At 40.1% G+C, this 18,116-nt stretch overlaps 3 protein-coding genes across 6 annotated transcripts; all 3 read right to left on the minus strand.

Annotated features, from left to right (window-relative positions):
• Positions 1–545: 545 nt before the first annotated feature.
• On the minus strand, positions 546–5,293 carry LOC115681115 (eukaryotic translation initiation factor 3 subunit H). The gene is made up of 12 exons (XM_030604956.2): positions 5,141–5,293; positions 4,962–5,041; positions 4,606–4,722; positions 4,407–4,510; positions 4,123–4,189; positions 3,236–3,369; positions 3,095–3,143; positions 2,306–2,377; positions 2,115–2,216; positions 1,962–2,029; positions 1,115–1,267; positions 546–904 (listed from the first exon to the last, which is right to left on the minus strand). The coding sequence occupies exons 1-12, from the start codon at positions 5,148–5,150 to the stop codon at positions 847–849; spliced, it is 1,014 nt and encodes a 337-aa protein (XP_030460816.1). The 5' UTR covers positions 5,151–5,293; the 3' UTR covers positions 546–846.
• A 938-nt stretch (positions 5,294–6,231) lies between these two features.
• On the minus strand, positions 6,232–8,440 carry LOC115681116 (CRIB domain-containing protein RIC4-like). 2 transcript variants are annotated; one of them, XM_030604958.2, is made up of 3 exons: positions 7,994–8,440; positions 7,026–7,166; positions 6,232–6,711 (listed from the first exon to the last, which is right to left on the minus strand). In XM_030604958.2, exons 1-3 carry the CDS (start codon positions 8,127–8,129, stop codon positions 6,467–6,469), a joined length of 522 nt encoding a protein of 173 aa, XP_030460818.1. In that variant the 5' UTR covers positions 8,130–8,440; the 3' UTR covers positions 6,232–6,466. The 2 variants fall into 2 exon arrangements, with proteins under 2 accessions (XP_030460818.1, XP_030460817.1); XM_030604957.2 differs by having other exon boundaries at positions 7,026–7,169; positions 7,994–8,435.
• A 552-nt stretch (positions 8,441–8,992) lies between these two features.
• LOC115665115 (fanconi-associated nuclease 1 homolog) lies at positions 8,993–17,879 on the minus strand. 3 transcript variants are annotated; one of them, XM_056317834.1, is made up of 15 exons: positions 17,433–17,879; positions 17,080–17,269; positions 16,307–16,764; positions 16,122–16,220; positions 14,833–15,046; positions 14,686–14,748; positions 14,080–14,154; positions 13,879–13,997; positions 11,672–11,742; positions 11,491–11,578; positions 11,268–11,408; positions 10,965–11,191; positions 10,291–10,564; positions 9,937–10,170; positions 8,993–9,723 (listed from the first exon to the last, which is right to left on the minus strand). In XM_056317834.1, the coding sequence occupies exons 1-15, from the start codon at positions 17,553–17,555 to the stop codon at positions 9,256–9,258; spliced, it is 2,844 nt and encodes a 947-aa protein (XP_056173809.1). In that variant the 5' UTR covers positions 17,556–17,879; the 3' UTR covers positions 8,993–9,255. The 3 variants fall into 3 exon arrangements, with proteins under 3 accessions (XP_056173809.1, XP_056173803.1, XP_056173814.1); XM_056317828.1 differs by having other exon boundaries at positions 14,833–15,097; positions 17,433–17,878; XM_056317839.1 differs by lacking the exon at positions 17,433–17,879 and having other exon boundaries at positions 14,833–15,097; positions 16,307–16,388; positions 16,475–16,708; positions 17,080–17,214.
• Positions 17,880–18,116: the final 237 nt, after the last annotated feature.

Consider the following 18,116-nt stretch of genomic DNA (forward strand, 5'->3'; position numbering starts at 1 on the left):
TTAAACCCGTCAAAGATAATCCCCGCAACCGGAGAGTTCAAGCAAACTGGGGCATCTCTGCCTCTATTTTTGATTCATAGTATTTGCTTAGCAGTTGTATAGCTGGCTTTCGCCGAAGTGTTCGGCCTCCTTGTTCCGCCCTCGCGGCTTTCTTCTTTTCTCAATCGTACACCTTGTACCCGTGAGAACACCATCCTTGTTCCCTAGGATACGAGGTTTTTGAGTACGACGTCCTTTCTTTGTACTTGGTGCGTTAAAAGTATAAATACATCTTTTAACCAAAAAAAAAGTATAAATACATCTTACTTTACCAAAAAAAAAAACTTTTGGGTGGAATAACAACTAGTGAATGAATCCTGGAAAAAGAGAGTTCATTAGAGCCATCCATGGTCTTGAACACATTTTCAACTTCATAAACCATTCAATGTTTGTTTCTTTAAAGGCTCTATTCAAGTAATTGAAGATTGCAGCTGATTTGAGGCGGACCAACTACTACTGTCGAAGCTTTACAAAAAGAAAGCAATTCTTTTGTACAAGAGTAAAGATTTGAGGATAAAATAAAGACTCGAGGCATCCTTTGAGATGATAATTTGATGTCTTTCCTACATCATGTGCACAGAAGAAAATCCTATTTCCACCGAGTTGCAGCATACAATCGTATTCGACTTTACTCCAAGTAATTCGGATAATTAATGCTCAAAATTTAGATTCCACTAATTTAATACAACACGGACTGAGTGAATCCTCTAAAAAAGAAACATGCAACTGATTTCCTCTCCCTCCTGTCTTACAAAATATCTGAGACATTCTCATCTGGTTATATCAAAGGCATCTTCTAATCTTTCGTTAATTCTCCTGCAATGCCTTCATCAAGTACAATTTGCTGAAGCTCTGTCCAGCAACCCTGTTGCATTTCCAGGGTCGACAAATCGAAGTTAGAGAAGCCCAAAGACACTGTCCATGCGAGAGAGAAGGAACGCAAATGCGGATAAATGTGCATTTAACTAGCCAAAAATAATAATGAGAGTAACATGGACACCACTGAAGAAACAGTTAGTCTGCCTCACTAATTTCCACATTCAAACACGAGCCCTACTTGATTATAGTGACATACCCGTTAATCTGGTTGCAGTAGTTGGAAATTTGATTTGTTATAAGAAAGCTGTCCAAGCGTGATGGCTCAGGGAGAGGCTTAAATACGGGGTTTGATGGATCCTCTTCAGGCAAGGGCTCTTCTCCTGCAGCTTTTCGTGTCATGTTTTCAGCCCTGTATAGAACATGGTGCAATTATCAATACTTATAAAATGTAAGTGACCAGTAAAAATAATGAAGCACGGAAAATATGCAAAATATGCAGCTTTATTCAAGCTTCTTCTGATGATCAAATGTATTGAGGAATTACGACAATATCCACCTCTAATGCTCAGGTATCAAATCTACAGATACTCCGATAGATTTTGTATTTTCCATTGAAAGTGGACAATACCAAAATCTTCAAGTGGCCAACTCTATTACTTAAAGAAAAAGAGAGAAGAAAAGGAAAATCAAACTCTCACATTGACTTCATTGCACCGATCATGCGACAACTTCACTAACAGTTTTGCAATCCTTTATGAAGTTACCACATTCTTGCAATTCGATTATGTGTATCATTAATATTAATTTGCATATTCCATCCTAAAAAATTATAAACCTCCAGGAAATTAACCATGGAACTTCTTCATTTGCCCATTCAAAGTTTCAAACACCAGTTGCTCTGACAGGCAGACACCAAGATAATCACATCAAAAGAGACCCCGGACCTGATACTCACGGATTTAAATGAAATTCTCATCTTGTACAATTAGCAATCATAGCAAAACTAAAATTTCATCCTTTTATGATATCGAAGCATATCACATAATAAATACTGGTTTTGGAAGATTGCTGAGAAAGACAAAGAAACTTCTGCCAATGATTACCTTCTTTTTTGAAGCCATGCTTGCTGCTGCGCTTGCTGTCGTGACAAATTCCGATAATAATATTGGAACTGCAAAAGAAACACTCAAGTTATATTATCAAAGTCTAAATCACAGAGATGCAACAACAAAGGTAAAAAATCAAAGGCACCCCACCTTCTGCTGCTCCACTGACAGATCATCCATGCATTCAATCAAAAATTCCATATTCCTCTCCACAAATGGACTGCTTGACAACTTCAGCCGGTCATAATCACTCTACAAAAGAACCAAAAACCAAAGATAGTTCAATGGAATATCACACATGCAGCCTTAGATAACAGCCAGATGAATAGTAGTAGTACTACCTGAGTGACAGGTGAGTCAGCTTCAAGCTCTGTCATAAAAGCACTAATGAGAGTGGAATTTGAAACTTTGATCTGCCAAACAAAAGCAGCACATTGAAGGAAACAGCGACAAGAATGAGAGGTGTTGACCATCATCCTAGAATTGAGCATTCATGCCAACATCTATTATATAAACAATCTAATATTTAAAATGCCAAGTTGGAACGTTAAGCATGGAAAATCATGTTGAGTTATACAAGCAAATGATTGTGTTATTGCTCCAATATCAGACGTTAAACTAGATGATATTTTAGAATTCACAGGTGGACTTGGGTTTTGAAGTGTCCAGACCATCATAAGTAAAATTTGGGACTCCTTGGGCAGTGAAACGAAGGACCAACAGTCTCAGTGAAAGTCCATCACTAAAAGGGGAAAAAATATCCTAAGGCCCTAATGTACATCTTGTAACCGCCAACAAGATGACTATTATATATGAGCTGCCTTATTATAATTGGCTGACACTCCACATTCTCTAAATTCATTTTGACTGCCTCACTCAGCTGGTTGCTTTCAAAAGTCCATCACAAGTAATCAAGCAGCAAAAAATAGGCTGCGTTGCTGTCTTTGAGAATCATTCCATCACAACCGCTCTTAGTATTAGAAGTCGAAAATAAAATGTTGATCGCAGATACAAAGAATGACATACATTTTGTCATAGAGAGGATACAAAAGAGCAACACAATGGAAGATACCATAAAGCTAAGATGCACTGCTATTTTCCAAAACATAAGCATCAGGAGAGAATCTTACCGGTATCTCCTCAAATATATCCACCCATGACAAATTCTTCTCTCTCAACCTACGCAAAAAATTAGAAAATCATGTCACTTCAACAATTTTTACGCTTTTTTATGTAATAATTGCTAATTAATACAGGAAAGAATGTCATACTTCTCTCCAGTGAAGTTATTGTTACGATAAAGTTCCATAAACGAATCAGAGAGCTTCAGGGCCTTGAGGGCTAAGACACCTTGATTAGATCTTGAAGGATCATATATTATGCAAACACACCTCCTTATGTTCTCCTGCCAGTGAAACAATTTATTAACTGCTGAAACCAAGTAAAAGAACAAAACCCATAGGTGATATTGGCCGTTAAAAGACATAGTCCAACTGATCTACTATAAGAAAAGTAATTAAGATATCAAAGCAAGATACATACACCATGCATATGGACAGATTTACAAATAAAGATGACTTCTGTATGTTTAACTAAAACGAGGTCTGACCAAAAAAAAATAACTAAAACGAGGACATCCTAAACAAGCATCCTATCAAGATTAGGTCAACTCACATGAATGTGATAATTGAAGCCTTCCTATAGCATATTACAACACCATATATCCTAAAAGATTTTTTTTCAACTTACTGGGTAACATGTGCACGAAATAAGTCGTAAGAGCTAAAAATGTCTTCCAGGTCTGCTGCTGCAACAACAAGTTCTTCAATCATCTCAAATTAAGTGATCTCTAGAAGCTCATTTTCACCACACTGCCATACTATCAATATTTTCTGGTCTGATTTGCAAAGACATCGTTCCATAGAGCTACAAGCTGTACTTGGATTTGTCCCATTTCAAAATCTACAGCCAATGTCCCCGCTTTTCAGTTATTCTTCTTAATTTTAAGCTTCATTTGCATCTCACATAATTTTTATTAAAAGCCTACTAATGCAAATCTCTCAGTTAAAAAAAAATCGCAATTCACAAATCTGAAAAATGTGACTTGCGGCATGATATGAAATTTCAAATACAAGTCCAATAACTAATAATACAATACCTGATAATTCATGAAGGTCTCAATCAACTCCACCGTTTGATAAGAACCAAACAATGTTGATTGGTACCTATAAAACAATAGAGATAACAATGTAAAACACACTGCACATAATAGTAGGCACTTGGGGGCGAGGAAATCTATGTTAAGCAAATAACGACCCTAGAAATTTTCTTAACAGCCTACCAAAACAAGCGACAGCACGGATTACCCTCACAACACATTTATGCATTCACAGCAGTCGATTAACAGACAACACTCTGTACATGTGAAGACTATGAACTCACCATCCGACAGTGTTGTTGTCAACATTGACCTCCCGAAGACACCTCATCATTTCAAGCTGGTAATTGGCACCCTCCGCTTCAATCTCCTCGTCTTCTTCGCGTATCTGACAGGATTTAACAAAACATTAAATAATATATATGAAAAGACGACCCTTTATTCGACAAGGGCGCACAATTTCCACGAGAAGCAGAATCTAACCGGGAAAGGGAAGCAATTGGTGACTTCAAGGACGCTGCCGACATCCAAACCAAGCAGCTGCCCCGTGACGAGGGCCGGCGAGAACTCCTTGCAATGCTTGATAATCTTCAAAATAACCTGCCCCGACACACAGTCACCCTACATCTGAGACAAACCGGGAAGCACACCGAACGAGAAACACGAACAAATTGCACGAAAAGCATCCGGGCATCCATGATTATCGTACATAATGCCCCCATCACTACAAACAATTGCTTTCTAGCGGCCTATTAGCAGAGCCCATACGCAATTTCAAGGTTTCATGGAAAAAAAAAGGAGTCTTGAGAGAGAGAGAGAGAGAGAGAGGGAGGACATACCAGACCCTCAATCTGGACGACTCTGAGAGGCGGGGCGACCTCCTCGGTCGACGCCACCTGAAGGAAGGATCTCGCCGCCGCTGCCGCACCGATGAACGCACGGAAAAAACGCGCACGCAAAAGTCAGAGAGAGAGAGACAGAGGGAGAGGGAGAGAGAGATGAGCGTGCCTATACTTACGATTCGCCATGATCGAGAAGAGCAGAGAGAGGCCCCTGATCGGAGAATCTTCCGGCGAGATGGGGGAGGCGGAGGACGGCGGCGAGCGGCGGCGCTGTTCGGGTCGCGGCTGGAGAGAGGAAGTGCACGAAAGAGAGAGAGACCCAGAAACCCTAATTTAGGACTGAGCAGTGTTAGAGAACCCCTCTCTCTCTCTCTCTCTCTCTCTCTCTCTCTCTCTCTCTCTTTCTTTTTCTTCCTTTTTCAATTTTTGGTTTCTGATTTCGAAAATTTTTATCCGAATAATTATTATTCTAATTCTCATTAACTGTGATTTTTCATATACGTATTCATAATTACTTATGGGTGTGGTTTCTCTTTTAAAAAATAGACAAATTCGAATTATGAATTATTATTGAATTTGCCTTGTTAGCGACTATGGTTATGTTACAAATTTAAAGTATATATCCGCCTAAAAATAGAGATTAAAGACGGAATGAGAAAGTTTTTATCCGCGCTTGCCTCGCGGCTCATTAAAATATTATTCTAAATCGAGTATTGCTTTTACATAATATAATACTTATTTCTCTTTCGCTACGATAGAGGTAAAAATCTTTCGAGCTGATATTTGAATTTTACTAATTTACATTCATTTAAGAAAAGGCACATCGGTTATAAATATGAAAAAGTGGTCTCTCCATCACCAACGGTAGAAATAAAATCTTCCAAGAGTTGGTATGTGAACAGTAGACATATTTTAACATTATTCATAAAATATATGGATTACTCTGATAAAAAATTGTACATGAATTTTAATATAAGACAGCCAAAATTCTAGTTGATTTTGTATAAATGTTCAGGCAACTTCAGCATAAATCAAAAATCAAAGTTAATTGATTTTAACTAAAGCACCATAATTAATTTCACTATGAATTCATAGACTTACTAAAGTGGGTTTTGTCTCTATACAATCAATTTAATGCAAAGATTATTATTTTTTTCTTCCTATAAATTTTTTAATTAAATATACAATTAATCCTCTTTTAATAAGTTCTTTATGGGAGGGTTCTTTGACATAATAGAAAAAACTTAACTTCAAATCAACAGTCCAATTTGAAAGATGAAGAATATCCCACGATTTCATAAAACAGAAGGGGGTGGAAACAGTGGTCATAACTTGCTACCTTAAAAGAAAACACTTGGAATAGAGCTGAACACAAGTAGTATTCTTGCAAACATGAATGTTTTCCACCTAGACCTTACATACAAACCACATCTGATCAAGAACATCAATCGCGTGGGAATCGCATGCCCGGAACTCGAAACTTTCCAGCAACATCGTATCGATCAGAACTTGGCGGGATCGACACTAAGGTGACGGTTTGTTTGTGCGGTCATGGCGAATTCAAATTGCCTCAGAGAAAGCGAAGGGAAGGCGAGGATCTCCGGTGTGTTGAGGTTCTGCCACTCTTTGACCGGGTCGGTGTGCGTGGATCCGTCCAGCCCGATGTGGGTCACATGCTTCACGTCGGTCGGGTACCCGATCTCCAGCTCCTTTTCTATTTCCTCCATCTCATCATCTTCTCTGTATACTGAGAGCAAGAGAAGGTATGAGCTCATGAATAACATGAATCTAACAAATTACTCGAAAACTTCGCGAGAGGCCAAAGTGACGAACATAATTAATCAGCGATTTCTTACGATGGTGCCACATTAACCTCCAAAAATTACGTGACAGGTTCTAATTGAGCAACCATTAGTCTTGAGTAAACTTGCAAAAGACAGTCAACATTGATCTTTATCCCTTTTTCAAGATTTCACATCGCAAAAGCAAGTCAAACACTAGCAAGACATGGGGCAACTAATTAGGTACAATGCTACATCCCAAGCATGTGTATGTACTTACCAAATAATTGAGTGAAACTCTTGATGCTCCTCCTCAGCTTGTGCCAAAATCCAAAGTTGGCGTTAGGTTTTGACAAAGTGGGGTAGCCACGGGTGCCCTTGGCTCTCTCCTTGGAGGGTCCAGCCTCTCCATTTTGTCTTCCTTCTATACAAAACAGCAAGAACAAAGACAAGAGGACAGAGACAGAGCGTCCTATTAAAATATTAATCACGACCGCCCCGTGATGCAACACGACAGTTGCTCATCACAGGATTTGATCACTTAATTAAAAAGATAATTTGCATTTTGTAAACAAAGCATGCCCATATGTTTGTTTTGTTCTATATTTTTTGTCTATGGGGTTGTTATCTAGTTAATATCTTGAATCGGCTTTCAAGACTAGATCAATACCTCCACAATTTGATCAAAGCAAGTCGGGCTAGATTATCGTCACTGAGATCAGTAATCTTTTCCCTATTCTTATCCCGATTCCCAGTGCAGTATACACGGTATGAAAGGATTTAACCCGAAAATCTTACTTTTTTCGACACTGAATTCTTTTTCTGTATAGCGCGAGATGTCCTAACCTCTGACTCGGCTAATCTTCAGAAGGCATTGAAATCGCTCCACTCACGTGGATTGAAATGAGTCTCCGCCAAAGTTAAATCTAACAGGGAAAGGCTAAAACAAGGAAAACAGGGAAGATGTATATGCTTGAAAGATTGATTGATAACCCACCACAAAGAATGATGACCAAGAAAATGCACGACCCGTGAGAAAGCAAATCCCGAGAACCATTCTTCATTCATATTTCATGGCAGACTTATCAATACATAACCAAGTCAGTCAACCAACCATCCAAAAAGCTCAAATTTTTATATGACGACAGCCCATTTGAAGCAAACAAAGTGGCACAGTTGTGACAGAGAGAGAGAGAGAGAGAGAGAGAGAGAGAGAGAGAGAGAGAGAGAGAGAGAGAGGGGTCTTACTTGCTACGGCGGCGACGTCGAGTGATTCCGGCCTCTGCTTCTCTGACTGACATGCTGTGCTCACGGCGACGCTGGAGAGAGAAGCGCACCTGATGTGGAAGGGAAGGACCATGAATCGTTCCGTGCGATCTTTCATCGCTCCGACGCACTAGGCAACCAAGCGGGAGAGAGAGAAAGAGGGAGAGAGGGAGAGGGGACCAGGGACGAACCAAGCGCAAACAAACACACCCTTCTTGTCTTGGAATGGCTTCAATGAAGAACTAACATGTATGATGCAATGCAAGTGTGTGTGAATATCTGTTATAACATGACCCTTTTTGGCTTTAAGAGCAAGCTAGAATGATCTACGTGCAGAATTTGCAAAAGAACCCACCAAACGACTTTGGATTGAGAGAGAGAGAGAGAGAGAGAGAGGCAATTATTATGGAGTGGGTTGGAAATAGTGGTTAAGCTGCATCAACTTCACAGCACCCCCCCTCCTCTTATGTAATTTGCTAACATTGGTGAGACCAATCATGTGTCGGATCAGAGTTCAGACCTACTCTTATTATTACATAATTATTAAACTTGTCATTATTCCCTCCATGCAATATCTTTAGCTCTCTTCCGTGGGTTTTTCCTTTGGTGGGCTCCTTTGTCTTCACTTGCCTCTTTTGTGGATTAAGCAACCGTTTTGTAGGAATATTATTATTCCTCTCTCTCTCCCCCTCTTCCCCCCCGCCCCCCCCCCATCAATTTTCCCTTTTTGTTTATCTTAGGATTAACTCCTCCCATTGAGAAAAAGGCTGGGTTGACGTTGAGAGAGAGACAGAGAGAGAGCGAGAGAGCCAGGGCTAGAGTGGAAGAGAAGAAATTCCTTCAAAGACGCTAATTCAAAGCATTAGCAGAGTTTTTCTTGCTTTTCAAGATTCAATGACGATGAACTCCTAGTCATGGGGGGGAGAAGCAGCAAAAACTTTTAAAATTGACGAATGCTAATAATGAAAGGAAAGCAGTATAGGAATAGGAATTACAAATTTTGACGAAGACTTCCATTTTAGATAATATCGGATAGAAATCGGCTTTGAGAATCGGTGTTAGTGATTAAACCTCTAAGAAACAAGCTGCCCCACGATACATCTTACAACTCTGAGATTATGTAGCAAACAGCTTTCCAAGAGATCTGGAATGTGCTTGCCTTCATGAAGCTATGGAAATCGAACCTATGTATCGAAAAATACATGAATGATGAACTCTCCATCCCAATTCCTGTCTTTGGGCTTTCAGCAGATATTTCGAGTATTTGGCTCCGACGGCGGTGGAGGCGTTACTTTACATACCTCGGCATTGAACCCACATTCCATCAGAACGAATAGCCACGCTCGCTGCTGTTCGGAGAGCCTGTCATTTGGGCCTTTTACTTCGACAAGCTTCGCTTCGCCTCGGTATTCTCCGTGGAAGCGCCATAATAACAAATCTGGCATCCCACTAGACCAGCTACGGTAATCCTGCGAGAGAAGCCGGCAAAGCGAGGCCAGACAAGGTCCACCAACGCAAGTAACAGCTGCACGCAGTTCTGAGAGTGAATGCCGATCCCAGTTGACTCCGCGGCAAGCAGTTCCTATGTGCGACTCCCATGACGTAATAAGAATCTCTTCAGCCATGCCATTGTGAATATTTTGCAGATGGGTCTCTATAAGGCCCTTCCTGGCTAGATAAAAGCTATCTGTCTCCAAATCCAAAGGAGCCGTCTAGAGAAGAGGATTATCCAATCGTCAAATGGACTAATATGAAAAAAAAAAAAAAACTTATCATTTAGAATCATTCCCGATACGTTTGTACAAAGTATATTTTCTGAACCCATGCAATGATATTCTAGTGGTTGTAGGTTAGGGTAGCACACATAATTCATATATAAATGAACTGTCCAACGTTGGTTGAATAAACTTGTAATTTCAACATACCTGAAATTTGGTGCGGAAGACATTTGGTACGTCAGAAAAAATAGCATCCCACATAAGAAGCCCAAAAATGGTCAACCAAATGCCACTCTCCGTATGAACTCCACTCCAGCAACCTCCTTCATTGGCATAATACTGTAGAGCAAGCTGCTCGACTCCGCATTGCTCTCCATCTTCTCCATAGAACCTGCTCTTTTTCCCCATTTCACAGTTCAAAGGTCTCCCTTGTACATGAACCTAATCAATGACCAAATGAAATGATATCAATGCCTACAAGATCAAGTTCTGTGAACGAACATAGTTCAGTTATTAATGATCCAAAGTTTTGATTCTTTAAGAAAAGTATAGTCACATTACTTCCTTAATTTTCCATTTTGTGATCTCAAAAGAACGGGGAATTTTCCAGCGCCTCGGTGGTTTTCCTAAACGAAGAACCCGCTTTTGCATTGCCATTCTTGAACCAGCACGCACCCATGGATCCAAGAGACCATCCTCTGCAACTGAAAGGCTCTCGTCTAGGAATCCCAGATGCTCCAAGTTGATTGACAGCCTTACAGTCCAGTATCCTCTCCTTCCATCAGATATAAAACAGTCTAAAAGCCGCTTCAGTAGATTTATTGCATCTTGGTACCTAAGCATGAAAATAGTCTCCTTAAGATGTTTAATATAAAGCATCCAGCTTGTCTCCAGAAGAAGGGGGGCCAAGTGGAATTGAGGGCATTCAGCCAAAACCAAGTCTAAAGTGAATTAACAGTAGGACTAGGAGCATATTAATGTGTGGCAAAACATGCAACTGTCAACTATACTAATACTAGCCTCCTCGTTTCTCACCACCAATGCTTCAAGTAGTTACGATTGAACTTGCTAGAACATTAGTAATGACGATTATTGACTTCACAAATTAATAACTAAGGTCCATACTGATGGAAGTAACTTAACAAAACCACAGTAATTACATGCCTTAATTTCACTACTGGAGTGGCACATTCAAAAGGAAGCAACAAGTATCAACTTCATTGTCCAATCCATACCTACGTTCACGTTCAAGATACGAGATTCCTAACAAAATGACCTTGGAGTAGACCCAAGAAGCTGTAAAGCATGAAATAAATGCAGCTTCCGAACCCGAAATGGATGATCTAGATACATTTTCGGAAGGAAGATCCACACGAGAGTCTGCGATCTTTAAACATCTCAACACTTGGTTTGCATCATTCTCATCAAGTGACTCATCCATCAACTGTGCCACTTCAATGGCCTGCACATGTACAGATCCCATGTAATGAACAGAATCAAAGTCCACATATCATAGTGGCACCAAAAGAAATAAATACCTCTTCGTAATCTAGGAGGTGACTTCGAGAAGAGAAAATTTGTTCTGAAATTGTGTAGTTGTAAGTTGGATATTTGACTGCTCCCAGATCAACTAGAAGAAATGTAGACAGATCCTGTTCTCCATTTAGGAAAAAAATTCTCTGCAGATAGAGACTTAGGTCAGATGCCAACTACAACGATAATTAGGGTCACCAAATCTGTCAAAAGATGGCATGGCAGTACCTCGGCACGCCAGAAGACAGTTTCAGCTCTCGAGGATATTTTTACACACGCACCAGCTTTATCCAGAAGCATACATGGAAGAACTGGGCTAGATATGGAAGGCCAGAAATAAAGAACATAGTTAATACTCATATACTCAGCTAACAAGCCAGTAAATACTATCACATGAAAGTAGCCATACCATAATCCATCTCTATACAAATATAGAGCAGATGCAATAAGATCCTTCTTTCTTGAATTCTGGCTGCCTTTCTGAAACCTCCTCCATCAAATCCAAAAGGCATATGGCAGACTCCATCAGATAAAGAAGAAACAACATGCCAAACTAATACAGAATTTAACTTACAGCTGAAAATTTCATTTCTAAAAGGCTTTGCTATGCAAGTACAAACATCAATTTGCTCATGATATAAGTTCAAATCAGGTTGCAATTCTATCCTCCTTTTCACTTAAAAAAATTCCTGACTACCAATAAAGCATTACCTAATCGCTTTTATTGAAAAATCTGACAAGCACCACAACTAAAACCTTATCTCTGCAATCTAAGCCCATATCCACAGAATGTAACGACAGTGAGCATCCACTGCTCGACATAATCCCTAGATACTATACGCACCCATTTCTGTGAACTGGAAATGATGACAAAGCTCATACAGAATATAGATGAAATTTTACATGAGGACAGAAATAAAGCATCGGGTTGAACTCTTCTTTGATGTCATATAGAAGGTAGTTGAATTTCATTAAGTTCCTCCAGATTCTTCCTCTAATTAATTCTCTGACAAAAAGTTGCATCCTTGTCAGTTGCTAACAAACAATTGGTTCCCCATAAGACTAAGGGGATGCCCTCACACCACTATTACTTGGAGGAAGAATAGCAGGATAGAGATGTACAACTCTTTAAAGATCCTAAAGCTTTATCCTTTTTTTTTACTTTATGTATATATTTGAGATTTTTATGGCTTAGCTGGCAAGAGATATTAGGAAACCTAACAAGCACATTCTGTGGGAATGTGGGGGCTCTAGAGTTCGCCATCCTCTGCTCGACTCCTTTCTGTGTAGGGAAAGGTAGAGAACTTATGGTTCATGCTGGAATGTGCTGCAAAAGCATAACTATTCCTGCATAACAAGCAAAGTTAAGTTGTTGGATCCTAATCTCTTGGATGCACGTCAAGGAGCCAGACGTTGGACTACCAAAAAGTCTGAAAGGATCACACTTGGGCATGTTTGTTAACCAATATCAGCTAATAAGCTCACTGTGCATTTTTATAGCCGTACCTGATTGTCTGATGCACAAGAAGCATACGCAGTCCACAAAATGAATACTCAGAATCCAACAAATTGAGGAAAACAGTTATATATGGATCTTTATGGTCAATATTGTCCCAATTGAAAAATGCCACCGACACGCTACATCACATAAAAAAGACTTTGTGCTGGCCAAGCAGTCATCAATCAGTTAGCTTATCGTGCACATTCATGTCCTGATATGTATAAACAGAATTCATACTAATATCTTAAACAATGGATAAAATATTTGGCCCGTATCTGTCCACATAGTTGATTTTGACTGTGTGGTCATCGAAAGCCAACTAGCTCTTGGAGCATAAACTGTAGGCGCAGCCAATTTTAGAAAGACCCATCCGTAATGCTCCATTTTAGATGAAAAACCTGTCTAGCATATAAGGATATGACAATTCAGCCAGACCAGACCTATGTGAAAGGGGTTCTTGCTGAAGCGGCTTAATTAGATAATTAGCACGCTAGAACTTAACTGAAGCTGCGCGTCACCAAATGGAAGAAACTACTAAATGGCCTAACAAGAGCCATCTGAAATGCAAAGAAAGAGCATACAAAGTAGGATTAAAACCAGGTTAAGTTGAGTTTTAATTCCAAGGAACAAATCTATGCGTTGGTCGAGGTGAAACTAATGTACCAACACCACTTACAACTCTAAGTGTTTTCATCCAAAACCAATAGTTCGGATTGCCTCTTGAAGCATGTGTGCATTTACATAATTTCCCTAGAAAAATGTAGAAAGGGAAGAAAAACAACTAATTAGATCTTTTTCAACATATTAATTATTTTATCATCAAGAAATCCCTGCTTTCTTCATCTGAATTATGCCTCTCTTGGACTCAACAGATGGATGTCACAAATTTATAATTTGAAGTAATCAAATTCAGCTCTTTTGACATGTGACTCGAAAGGCAAAAAAAATCAGTGCGAAGAGATTTATTTAGGGTATCTGTTTTCCCATGTTTGATTCATGGAGGATGTCACATAAGCTCTCACATTTTCTTCTTGCACCAAAAAGTGGCACTATACAATCATATGCATACTTAGAACATCAAGACTGTATATACTGGACAAACAACAGGAGCAGACCTTCTTCGGTATACAGGAGATCTCACGAAGTTCAGAAACAGTAAGCACTCTTAAGATACCCATCATTTCATCCGTTTGTAGGCCCTCTGCACATTCAAATGGAATCACATATCCTTTCCCTGCATTTGTAAAGACAGAATTTAATCAGAAACTGTTATATAGAAGTCTGCATGTATTAAACAAATTAACATTCCAAATAACCAGAGAGCTCATTGACAGCTTGCAGAGCATCAGAGATCTCCGGATAGGAAATGTTGGACAACCGGAACCACGGCCCTGCAGTAAGACAGTTGTGCAGAATGAGTTCCAAAAGGTCCAGAAATTAGAGATCCAATGTGCCAATGGATATGGTAGCACATAATCAAGCACCGCAATGTCAGCAACACTCGGCTTACTCTCCAACAAACAATCAAGCATTGATTGGAGATCATTTAGAAAGACAATCATAGAAGAGAAACATGAAATGCCATCATTAAGTTTTCTGGATCCGAGCTTTGATATGTCATATTGCTTTAATAACAGTTCATAGACAATGAACACTAACTAGTTTTAATCATTCAACGCATTGAACAAGCATATGACAAAAATGGCCATAAAACGAGCAGTGAATAGCAAGATGGATTACATGACCAATTTTTTATGTTGGAGTTCTTCCAGATGGAAGGAAAAGCAAAAGGGATCGACATAATGATCATGACTCTCATAATCTTATTGCTGGTTGACATACGTGTGGAGCCAATTCATACTAGATTGCCCAATGAATTTGTTAAATTAAATATTAACATCTATTAATAAAGGGGGAACAACCTTTCCGTGAATAAAGCCGGACAAAAAGCCTCTGACTATCATCCAAGAGTGAAGTAAATGATTCTGCAAAAACAGATATGAGATTATAACCTTTGTAAAAGATTGTAGCAGACAGATGCTGATGACATGAAGTACTGAAATCCATACCCATGAACAGTTTCTCGTCATCTGTAAAAAGATTGGAACTTCTGATTAAGACCTCGTGTAGTAGTAGACTAAAATTCTGTTGATATTTTGTCATACTGGGTGGATTCTTCCTTGCTGCTTCAGCTTCTTGCAAAATACTTGTCCACAAACATTTGATACCGTCAACATCATCATGCTTCCCCTCACCACGTGGTATCGCCCCATGACAACTTATCTGTATGGGAACGATGTCATGATTATGGTTTGGAAGAGAAGTCACACTTCCCTGCATAAAAACACGTGGTGAATTGAGCTAACCATTTAGAAAGCAATGCATCAAGGTCTAGAGTCCTCTTATGATTGCCTCTTTCCCCCTTTCTACCAGAAGGTAAAAGGTACCAGAGAGCATAGCTTACATAAAGAGAGCATTTCTAAAGGAGCAGCATGCCACACACAGAAAGATGGCAACAGACTAAAGAAACTTTTTACCTATTCTCTCAATCCTTTTCATGAAGTATGTAATTAAACCAAGAAGAAAACTCATAAAGCATCACCAAATATGCCTAAACAATAATACTTGGTTTGATATCGTGAAGGCCCTAGATTCTTTGTCTGAGCTCAATCGAAGATATGTAATGGATGATAACAGAAGCAGTTTTCTCTTTTCCTTAATGGCAGATATGCCACTCCAAGCCCAAATTCTGTCGCCTACTAATTCTGTCTCTTTTTTAATACATATTCGACATTGCCAAAGCAAGACAGTTATCTCAAACACAAACGTGGAGAAAATTACTGACTGTTAAAGCGTAGCGCACAACTACCGTCCGTTTCGCATGCTCTAAATCCTAGTTTGAAGGTTAGGAATGGTAAGAATTAAATCTCCAGTACAAGGTAGGGAGTCAGGTTTCCAAAAGATTTCTGGGGACTGAAACCATTTCCAGGGAGATAGGTCCACTAGATGGAATCCATGCCTCAGCAAGAAAAAGGACTTGACAGAAATTACTGTACCTTGTAAGCTTCCACCATGCACCAACCTCCTTTTCAAGGTTCGATTTCACAGATAACAAACTCTATGACATGCAACTCCAGCAACCACCAAGATCCACATTCTCCATCCACCAAGCTACCCATCAACATTTAAATCACCCCGATGAATTCGTCTTCAACCGTTATCAATAAATTCCCACAAAAAAATAAATCAAAATAGCCCATGCAATTTAATTTCAGTAGAAAACCGTACAAGAAAATGCAAGAAGATTGTACAGAGAGATTGAGTCAAAATATTCCTGTGTAGCTAAGAAATAACCTACCTCAAAACTCAAGCAATGCTTCTCTACAAGAGGGGATATATATTGAGCCAAGGAACGGGGAAGATAACCAAGGCAGCATCCAGAGTCAGCAGATAGAACCTGATTAAAGAAAACCAAGCAGTGTATCATTAGCAGAAAGACAAAGCAAGTGAAATCACACTAAATGCATCCACAGTCATAGGGACCTTGATTGCGCTTGGATCCTTGACATTTTCCGGTTCTCTCAAAAGGGAGATTGCCATCCCAAGTTTTAACTCCTTTTCATCACTGAACTTGCGGCCAACAATAAATGTATCAACAATTGTCCCAAAGATATCCTCGTTATCGACACCAACATCACAGTGAGGAGCCACCTTCTTGGGAGACAGCGAGGCCGAGTCGACCTTCCTAGCAATTTGGCATTCACTGCCAAAACTTCTAGCACGACCATTTAGAAGCAAACCATCCTCATTTTCAACCCTGTCAACCTCATGCCCTCCATTAGCTGCATCTTCATGAGGATTATTGCGAACTACATAAACAGTCGATTGTTCCAAGTCTAACTCAACAGGGCAAACCTGAACTTTCGACTGTGGAGAAAAATTTAACTGCAAAAGTGTGCGCTGGGTCAATTTCCTTTTGGTTCCTCTGGTCAAGCACGTATCTGGAGGTAATGAATCAAAAGCTAAATAAACAAAGAAAGACAATGGAAAAGCTAAGAGCGCTATGAATAGAGTTTTGGACTACGCCGACACGAAACCACACGATAAGAAATGTAAGAAACTCAACATTCAGCACATGGAAATCTAGTATGGTAGTCTTGTGCCGTGTTCGAGTCAAGTCTACGCACTCAAAAGTGAAGAAATATAAGCGACCGACTCACAGAAAGCGAAGAATGCCACCTAACTCCTATTCTTAAATTATGGTTGGCAAATCAAGCAATATGGGTTGATGGATGAAGCGAAGAAAATATGCCTACCCAAATGCAGATTGATGCTGCAATCTCCACTGCGGACTTTCTTCCCACAAACTGGGCAAGTCACCCAATCGGAATCCGGCATCTTCGACACGCACTCTCCATCTCCAACGCCGTCTCCCGAACGCAATCCCCCTCGATCCTCCAAAGGCACAACCTTTCCACTCTCGTCAGTACCCAGATTCAGACAGCTCTGCCAAAAACACGGGCCGAGCAACGAATTTCATCAGCTCATCTCCGAGCGCCCAATCGAATCCGGAGAAATCGTCAGGAAAAAAAAAAAAAGAGGAAAAAAACACGAAACGAAACGCAATAGAAGCGGGAATGCGTGAATCCATCGCGGGTACTGCTTCTACCTGGACAGTAGAGGCGGAGGAGAGAAGGGAGCGGCGATTGGGGAGGAACCGCCGGCGCTTCCCGATCAGGCGGACCAGGCTTTCTCTGCCCGTCAGCATCGAAGAGCTGGGCGGTTTCGTCATCTCCCGGCGGCTCCTCGATGGGAAAAAGCTCAAGCCCCGAATGACAGCTTCCCCGCCGCCGTCATCCTCGTCTCGCTGCCGCCGTCGCTGCTCGCTTCCAGATCTTCGGAGCAGCTGCAGAGGATGGGATGGCGACCCTAGCTCACTCTCCCTCGTGCATTGCGCGGTTCAACGAAATGGGAATTTATATAGGCTGGACGGGGAATGATCCCGCCATTTTGACAATTTATACCGGCAGCGCTTCGAGGATTCTCTAACACGTCTTTCGGGCTGTGCTTTCGAACTTTTGGCTTGTCTCGTACGACAGACGATCGAAAGTGAACCATCTCGTGTTGGATACGACGGATCATCGGACACGAGCAACATTAAGATGAATTAAAAAGTGTCACTTCATCCTATTTGGTTCTTTTTTTTTAAAAAAAAAATATCTATATTGAAAGTCGTAAAACTTAAAGCAAATTGAAATTGAATTCTAAGACTTATAAAAAATATTAAATACAATTAAATATTGGCGTTTAGATCGTAAATTCTGCATTTCCAAAACGCTTGTTTCCGAGTCCT

Source organism: Syzygium oleosum, unplaced genomic scaffold (assembly GCF_021117445.2).
Source record: "Syzygium oleosum isolate NSW1041296 unplaced genomic scaffold, Sole_v2.1 Sole_v2.01, whole genome shotgun sequence".
Lineage (NCBI taxonomy): Eukaryota > Viridiplantae > Streptophyta > Magnoliopsida > Myrtales > Myrtaceae > Syzygium > Syzygium oleosum.